The sequence below is a fragment of the Mya arenaria genome, chromosome 3 (genome assembly GCF_026914265.1).
Source record: "Mya arenaria isolate MELC-2E11 chromosome 3, ASM2691426v1".
Lineage (NCBI taxonomy): Eukaryota > Metazoa > Mollusca > Bivalvia > Myida > Myidae > Mya > Mya arenaria.
The window spans coordinates 885664-895490 of NC_069124.1; the positions used below are offsets into that span (position 1 = coordinate 885664).

Here is a 9827-nt window from a genome sequence, read left to right on the forward strand (position 1 = left end):
TACGGATTTTTATGCATCTTAGGCAACCAATGTATTCTAGGAATGTTCTTATGATCATCATTCAAAAGAACTTGAAATTTAGCATTATAATCAATATGATTTTTAATAACATTTGCTTCATCGAGTTAGCTAGAAATGTAAGTTCTGGAAGATTGTAACTCTCCAATGAAAGTATTTACATAATATAAACGTTAAACTATGATTTCATTATTAGCTGCTTTATCAGCTGGTACAAATACAAGATTTTTATGTAGGGATTTGATATCCATTATCAACTTTGTAGTTATCGAAATAGACTTCGGGGGAAGTGCCAACGGATTATTTTTGAAAAACTCTATTTTCTTATCTATAAGGAACAATATTTTATTCATCCACGGTAATAAGGCATTTGGTTCGACCCCTTCTCTTTTGCACCAACTTTTACTATATTTGGATAAAGTGTCTGTCAATTTTAGTTTACAAGTATGGAAATTAATTTCAGATACTATCCGGTATTTTAGCAGTTTTCTAAGAAGATTATTTTTAATAAAAGAAAAATCTCCTGTAACGATATGTCCAACAGGGTCGTAGCGGTACATAGAGTCAATACAATCTCAAGAAGAAATGTATTTGCGGAAATATCATCTTCTGATACTACTTTATTATAATTAAATATGAATTTTCTAATAGGCTTTTTCATATTTGTAACATATCATTGGCATTTCTTTATACTTAAAGTATTGTGGAATACATTTTTCTACATTTTTATTCTTAAATAAATTATTAAGATTAAGAAGATCTATACCCTTGTTGCTAAAAGAAAGTTAAATGCGATATATTTTGCTAGTATCAACATTTTCAATAGTGGGATGAAGGTAATGTTTAGTATATCTATTAACGATACAAGCGCATTCATACTTCGGACCAGTTTTAAAATAATATTATCAGCTTACATATCAAGTGACCCTAAAGAAGTTAATGAAAGGGTACATAAATTCGAAAGAAGCCGATGTTTGCCATTTTGTAACAAGATACTATTACATTGCTCCATATCAATTGTTCTATGTTGTTTTCTTTTAATATTGCCATTAATTCTCTTGCCATGTGATCTTGTCTTACGCGTACTTTCTTTAAATCATGAACACATATCAATATTATTACATTTCGAAATATTACCTTCATTAAATATATTATCATTAAGTCCAAGCGGATATGGAGTTTACAAGCGTTTAATCTAGTTAAGTTCTGCAATGCATCTTGCTTTAAATATATCAGAATTTCTTTCTTTATCTGTAAATATAAGGTGTTCATCTGGATGAATGGTTAATTTATCTAAGCTATGTCCCGTCTTGTAAACATGTTGATATAGAAAATTTAAGGAATTATTATTCTTTTTGATTTTATAAACATGTTCACGTAATCGGGCTTTCAATGGCCTCCCTGTCAATGGCATATGAAAAACGATTAAAGTTCCAACTATTCGGTAAACATAAAAATTAGTAGAAATTTGACATATTATCGGATATTTGCCTTTTATAGGTCAAAACTAATGTTTTCGTTCATAGGTCAAGAATAGAAATTGAAAACGTGTGTGGTAAGTACATTTGCAACACATAGTGTGTAAAACCATCAAATAACTTAACATTCAGAATTAAATATCTAACATCTGCTGAGGTTGAACGTTTATAAAAATTATTGCACCTCTGTTCCGGCTTGTTTAATGTTTATGAAAGCGACCACAGGCCTTGTTTCTTAAAGTTTCAATCCAGCCAACCAATCGATCGGTTTATCGTCTGTAAGAATAATATTTTATTTGCTCTATGATGATAAGTAGAGCAAACCTAGAAGTTTATTAATATGCAACAATCACGTTTACACCATGGCAGTTTGCAATTACATAACTTACAAAGTTAAATTTCGAGTTATTTTGGAATAGCACATTTGGTAAAGCCAGGCCTTTGTCTGTTTCATATTGCTTTACTAATATTTATATAACTATTAAAGAACACATAAAGAACAATTGAAAGACCAACATCATATACACACATAGTTCTTGAAGACATTACCACATTGCATGCCTTTTCTGGAAACGAAAACTTACTATTTAAATAAATTTGCTTTATGAATTTTATTTAATTTCTACAGATTTACAGAAAACAGTAAAGAAAAACGTTTTAATGTTATTTGCAATGCATGGCAATTAAAAAAAAATCGATGAAAAGAAACATTTTCTTTAAACCCGGATAACGTCGAAAATTAACTTTTTAAATGATACACAATTTTTGATTTGATCGTATCTGGATAGATAACCCACTGTATAAAAAAGATGATTATTTCTTTATATCAAATAAAAGTAATTATTTAAAGTTTTCATCAGCATTATCATTTAAGCAGATTTTGTATGTGTATTTCTCATTATAAATAATAACGTCTACGAATGGCATATGGACTTACATATTGATTTTTAGATCAGCCGTCATGTATCTATTGGTAGAGTTTGCTGATAATAACTAGATTGAGGTGATACTAAGTAACTGGCGGGATGGAACAAGTTGTGCTCTCTGGCCACCATACACATCGACACACAAACTTATCAAGGTTGCAAGAAGAAGGGAAGACCCTGGTGATGACTGGAAGTCTTACCCAATTAAAAGAGTTCTGTTCAGGAGTGGTAGGTTAAATCTGTTTAATTTTGAATTAATTGTTAAGGTTTATCAAATATTAAATTCTATGAAAACACACATATAGAATCCACATATAGAATGATTGGTAAAATACCTTGATAAGCAAGTAAATATGTATAATGAGTAATGCTAGCCAACAATTTTGGTGCACTTTATTTATAAATATGAAATGAAAGTGTATAATACAATATAAAATAGTGATAAACCTTATAATAATCGATATTAACCTCTACTTGCAGTCCAGTTTTAAGCACAGCTTAAAATAAAATTTGGTTGAACTGCCCCAAACAGAAAAGTAACCGACCAGTTGGATGTTCATGAAAAGATATTTTTCGCAAATTTGAACGGGGCCAAACTGTATATTTTGGCCAGCAGCAGATTCTGTATCACTGTATTTTTGACTGCATCTATTGTTCTTAAAATAATAATGATAGTTGGATTTGGAGTAGTAATTATATTATTCCTTACAGATGATTACCAGACGACACGCTCTAGAACGTCCAAGCGAGTCTGCTTTTCCTACACCTCAGATTGGATACAACAGTAGTATAGCCACATCCAGAACGTCCAAACAAGTGTGCTTTTCCAACACCTCTTATCAGACCGAATTCAACAGAGGATCGCCACATCCAGAACGTCCAAGCAATTCTGCTTTGCCAACACCTATCAGACCGAATACAACAGTAGCATCGCCACATCCAGAACGTCCAAGCAAGTCTGCTTTGCCAACACCTATCAGACTGAATACAACAGTTTTATCGCCACGTCCAGATAGGTTGACAGAACCCCAACCCACTTACAACAGCCAGTCAAAAACAGTTAATGTACTTCGAGGTAAGTTGATAATTTTGATTGTTATGAATATGTTCAGGCATATCTACCATTGGCTGCCTCTATGTAACATAATTAAGCTAAGCACACATGTATGTTGCTCTCCTTTAATACATGTAATATATACTTTTTATTTATTTAAATGGAGTTTATATAGTACAGGTAGCTATTTGGCTGAATGCAAAAAGTTTATTAGGCCTGTTATGCTTAAATTTCGAAAAATTAGGTCATATGTTTTAAAATTTTGTTTGAAATTTACATCTTCATTGCTTCAACCCTACTTTTGTCCTTTTTCAGATAAGACTTCGAATACATTTTATGACAAATTATCCAAACAATACTATTAAAAGGCTTAGTATATTCCTTCTGAGAGAGATTTTAGCAGGGTTAAGTAGTGAACTTGTGACTTCTATTCGAATGGATCAATCCAAATAACCAAGATGGCGTGTTTTTAAATAACTTGGTAACAATGTCATGACCCATTGTTATGTCTGTAAGACGATCTCACATTAACAAGCTAGGTCGCTCTAACTCTAAATTTATTGTTTTTATATTGGGCACAGCAATTTAATAAAGTTTGTAATCAAGGGTGAGAGTGATGACGAATTGTATTGCTAGCAAGACCAATATTTTTCGATACATTGTGAAAGTCACCATATGATTCTTACCATATAACACTAGTTATTTATCACATGCAATGCATATGAACCTTATGCAAGGCTTCCCAACCATCACATCAATTGCAATAATCAAGTATAAATACTCAATAGTGCATTTTATGCAAATTATTGCTCTTCATTTCTTTACTTAAATATTATGGTTAAAGATTTGCATGCAACTGCATTAAAGTCACTATCTCAGTAGCCTCTTTTTATATTACATTGCATTTTTTTTTACACGGGGTATCATCCATTACACCAACTAAATAATTGAGTAAGATAACATACTCCATCTTGCATATAATTATTTGTGTACTTCTTTTGGTTAAAGTTTTGTATGTAACTACATTTAAGTCCATATCTCAGTAGCCACTTGATTTATCACAACAACTGAACTTACAACAGAAATATAACTCTTAATGCATATTATGGCCTCTTCTTACATTATGTATGCATTCATTTCAAAGACAAAGCGGCGTATAGTCGACTAGCTCTTGTTGGCATTTTTTATTCAGTTCTATATGTGCATGATAAAAGGAGTATCGGACCTTTGGCGGACATATGCATTAAGTGATGTCTGCTCGATAACGACCCTGTGTATTGCCAACATTACTTTAGAATAGCCAAGATATCGGTCCGACTTGTAACCAATGTCGGATTAATATAGGACCAATGACGGATAGACGGCTATATTCATATATGCCCGATATCGGCCCGATAACATGCTGACAAGATATTGGTCCGACTTGAATCCGAGTGGCAACGCGATATCAGATATATATATCGTTTTCGAGATCACTGGGAGTTCAAAATCGGTAGGAATAGGAATTTAAATTGTTTATCTTTGTTTTTGTTTTATATTTACTGAAATTCACTGACAGCGTGTTTATGTATCGCACTGCGATTTTCTGTTCATTCTGACAAGTAAAGGTTGCGTCCTCAACGATATTGATTTTTCATTGGCTGTTCACTCTGACGTATGAATTCGTAATTAACCCGCTCAATCTTATCTCAAAGTACATGGTCGTTCTCTTTTAGGTGTCTTGTGATGCTTAGCGACAGCATTAACCTTTTGACAGCACACTTACTTGCTACACGATATTACGGACGAGTTTGAAAATTGCTTTGATAATTCCGCTTCTTATTTTGTTGTAGCGTTGTATAAAGTGAAAAAGATTTTTGTAGCATTTGATTGGTTGAATTTAAGACATTCTGAATAATAATTGTTTTATTCTCAGGTTAAATAAATAGATTTCACTGCACCTACGTGCGGAAGCAGAAACTGGAAACGTTCCCACAGTCTCCTGGCCTTGTCAGTGACTCCTTCTACTTCAAAACCACTCCCAGATGGAGTGACCTTCTTGTTCTTGATTTCACTCAGCTTGGACCTTGTGGACTGATACCACTGTTTGATATCCTTGGCATCACGGCCTATAAGTTCGCTCAGCTCCTCCCACTTCCTCTCCCTGGATTGTGTATCCCTCCATTGGTCTCTGTGTTTGTCGTACAGGAAGTCATTGGCTAACAAGAACTCACGAATCTTGTCCTGATCTTCCTCGGAGATGATACTGAAAGTACACAACAAACAAAGCATTTGAAAATAATTACATAGGATGAGAACACATGCATTTTCCGTCATATCTCAACACGGGCTCGACATAATTTTTTAAATGGAATGATTAAGCAAATCACGAGCTTAACATGAATGAAAAAATGGTAGGAGTTGACATATTGACGACCCTAACCTAACCTAACCCTAACCCTTGACGGTTAAAGTTTCAAGGAAAACATGGATATGCTAATACAAACTAGGTAGGTGGGCATATGGTAGGCTATGTTAAAAGTTAAAGAAACTATTATAAGTATATGTATTACCTTGATTTTCGGCTCGAGTCGAGCTTTTTGGTGACGCCATCTTGCACTGAAACCTACCATTTGGTGACGTGGATTCCCCGCCGTGAAATATATTTATGTGAGCGATCATTTAACTAAAAAAAGGCTTTTTTACATTAACTGCCATTTTAGTATTTTTCTCGCTCGCAAAAGCGTTTTCGATAAGAGGAGTCAATTATTTTGTAACTAAAAATTGTTGAATAAATGTATAGAGCGTTGAAAATCATAAGTTTTAAACGCTGAGACATTATACCGTCTATTTTCAAAATCATTAACTAAATCTAAAGAATTATTGATAGACCAAAAGAGATTAATTCCTGAATTCTCATAAAATTTGCTACAGTATTTTTTCACATGAAACTTAACAGCAGTTAAGCAGGATGTTAATATAATTAAAACTTGTTTAGTAGAACAAGAAATGAAATTAACAATAAATCGTGATTTATACGGAATTTTTATGCATTTTAAGCAATCAGTGTATTGTAGGAATGTTTTCATGATCCTCATACAACAGAACTTGAAATTTAGCATTAGAATCAATATGAGTTTTAATAATACTTTCTTCATCGAGTAGGTTCTAGAAGATTGTAACTCATTAATAATAGTATTAACATAATATAAACGTCAAACTATGATTACATTATTAGCTGCTTTATCAGCTGGTACAAATACAAGTTTTTTATGTAGAGATTTGATATCCATGATCAGCTTTGACGAGTAATATATTGTAAACATTGTTTTAAGCCAGATTGCCTTTTGCATTTATAAGACCTGCTTTTTTGTGAAAGGAGATCCAACCAATCACAAATATGTACCATTAACATAATGATTTAAAAAAAAAATAAAGTCACTTGAAAAATTAAAAGCATTTTTAAACGATTTCTTTTAATAATTTTACAATATAAAATTAAGGTAACATTTCAATATATATATTCTTTTCAACCAATTGATAAATGCTATTGTTATTCTTTTTCTACATATAAAATATATATTGTATGTGAAGTTTGTTCTAAAACTGAAAGGGTAAAAATATATGCGCAAAATTGACGTTTAATTTCTTTCGACAATTTTGTAATTGTGTCGAAATGTATCGATCTGCAATTAAAGCTGCACTCTCACAGATTTAACGTTTTGACAACCTTTTTATTCTTTTATCTTGGAAAAAGCCAATTTTCGCGGATGGAAACCAGTTGTATAAGACTGTTGACAAAAAAATAGATCGCATATTTTTATATTTAAGTAAAAAAAAATGATGTATTATACATTTTTCTTAAACCGTAAGTAACGGTTAAAGCCATAAAATATTAATATTCGAACAAAAACATGAAAATCTACGATCTGACATTTTGAGAGCAATCGTGTATCATTGCTTGCAGATATTTAAGGTACCACTTACTCCGAAAAATATGATTGTCGGCCGATTTTAATGAAATTTGGAGCAAACAATCGTCAATGACTCTTATTTAACGAGGAGAATTTTTTTTAATCCCGTCTTTTGTTAATTTACAGCGCCACCTAGTGGACACGAACATTTTGGTGCCAAACGTTGATAAAACCTTACAAAGTATAATTTTAAGGGTTTTTTTTGTAAAAAAAGTCGAAATATAATTTATTGTACGCTAAATAAATAATTCTATAATTTTTTTTTTATTAAATTTAAGTTTTATGACGAAAGGGCTTTAATAAGAAATCGTCAAAAAACAGATACCCATCGGTGAATGTGACATATTTATTTCGAAAACGAGCTCGGGTAGGGTATGATTTTATTTAATCATAGGAAACGGGACGGAATAATGAATAAAATTATGTAAAGAAATGAAAAAAATTGACGGTGAGGTAAAGTGCTTAAGATATAAGTAACCTAAGAATTTCTGATTTCGTGATTTCTACGCCACCGTCAACGTCAATATAAAACACGTCAAGTTAGTGACGCCTTAGGTTTGTTTGGTGCATGAAAATAGTTGTGGAGTGCCATTTTGTTTAGGCAAATGATTTTAATTTCACTGTTTGCAAATGTTCGAATTGAAATCAGAAATAAGTACAAAGTCAGAAAAATGATAATATTGTTTGTCATTTGTTACATATGTTCTGAATTGATATTTAGTAGTTATGTATACGGGAGCGAACTAATTAACGTTAGTAAGCTTTCTAAACATATAATTTAAACAACGAACTTAAGTTTAGTGGAAATGCCGCGAAATTGTCATGTATACGTTACTGACGTAATTTCAAACGGATTGTCCTTCCAGGCACGTTCCGTTCACAACATCCGATAAACATGAGGAGCAAAAAAGGTCAGTTTATTTCTTAGAGTAACGCAAAACGAGCCTCAATAATACACATCGTGAATGTGGAGAAGAAAACATGCATTTCTGTTCCTGAAACCATCCCGACTTGGAGAGAAGGTCGCAGAGTCGTAGAAATCGGTGTAATTTTGGAAAGATTAAACTCCTGTTGTTCTTGTGGAAACAGTTTTTGCATCAATGGCATTGTAGGGAAGCTATATATGGCCTTGGGTCTATCCTTCATATCAGCTGCAACACCTGTAGGATGGTTAATCTGGTGCCTACGGGAAAACGGCATTCCACGAGTGACGATATTGTAACGAAATTTGATTCCATCATAGATTCGTCATTTCCTAGAAAAAAGCATTATTTCTAAAACAACAATAAAAGCAGTAAAATGGACAAAAGTATAAAATGAGTGCACCATGATTATCGATTATTAAGTGAAGGCGTCAATAGATATCCGGAACACGCATCCTTGGGTGTGATTCTCGTTTATTTTACTTGTTCGAACACATGCTTGTTGTGTATATCTTTTAGCGATGATCAACTTAGGTGTAGGAGAGTCTCAGATCAGTGCGATATTTGCTGAACTCAATCTGCCTGGAATCAGTAAGACCGCACTGAAGGCCCACGAGCGAGAGATTGGACCATCTATTGAAAGTGTGGCCGAAATCTCATGCACCACCGCTATTCAACAGGAGATGATGTTGCTTCAAGCAGTTAACAGCATGTACATTTTTATTTCAAGACGCTTTTACTTGTGCATAATGAATTATCTAAGGATGAGTTACTACTGTTGATAAAAATATAGATGATATTGGTTATAGTGATTATGCTAACGATGATGATCATTCAGTCGGCGAAAACGCGTATTATTGTATGTATGAGGCTGTATGAACGCACAGATCCCCACCAGCCCCCCCCCCCCCCCCAACACACACACATGCATACACGCATGCCCATATTTAGACGCAAAAACACAAACAGGCACGCCAACAAATAAGCTAAATCAAGCACGCACCGCAGACACAAACACACGCACAAGTCGCAAACAGTCTATACAAACATACATGCGCATGCCCATACGAGCCCACGGGCACGAGTACTACTTTTGCACATTTGATTTTAGGGATCCAGCTGGTGATCATGTTGAAACGGATGCCTCTGCAGATGGGGCCTTGCAAAAAAGAGGCTCCAATAGTTTGTCCGGTAATTATTTTAACGCATAAAATGTACATTTATAGAAAATCTGTGAAACATGTATATTTAAAGTTTGATGTAATATTTTAAACATATGATGTTTTGAGCATAGGTCTGAGTTAGTTATCCCGTATATTTGCATTATATTCTAATCTGTATTTTACATGTATTTGCAGGACACGTTACTGTTATTGGAAAACTCTCAAAAAAGTGTGTTTCGTACTCAGTTGCTAAAAAAACTTGCACGACACGTAAGGTGGCGAAGAGGAATAAAATGAAAGCAAAACTTCATT

The 9827-nt window shown here is 33.3% G+C and overlaps 1 protein-coding gene across 1 annotated transcript in view; it reads right to left on the bottom strand.

Annotated features, from left to right (window-relative positions):
* The window catches only part of LOC128227883 (beta-1,3-galactosyltransferase 5-like), a 35107-nt gene extending 26258 nt beyond the window's left edge, over positions 1-8849 (bottom strand). Inside the window, exons 1-2 of the mRNA XM_052938795.1 lie at positions 8836-8849; positions 5421-5721 (exon numbers count right to left, since the gene is read on the bottom strand). Of these exons, the coding sequence (XP_052794755.1) occupies positions 5421-5721; positions 8836-8849 (315 nt within the window). The remainder of the gene's footprint in view (positions 1-5420; positions 5722-8835) is intronic.
* Between the last annotated feature and the right edge of the window lie 978 nt (positions 8850-9827).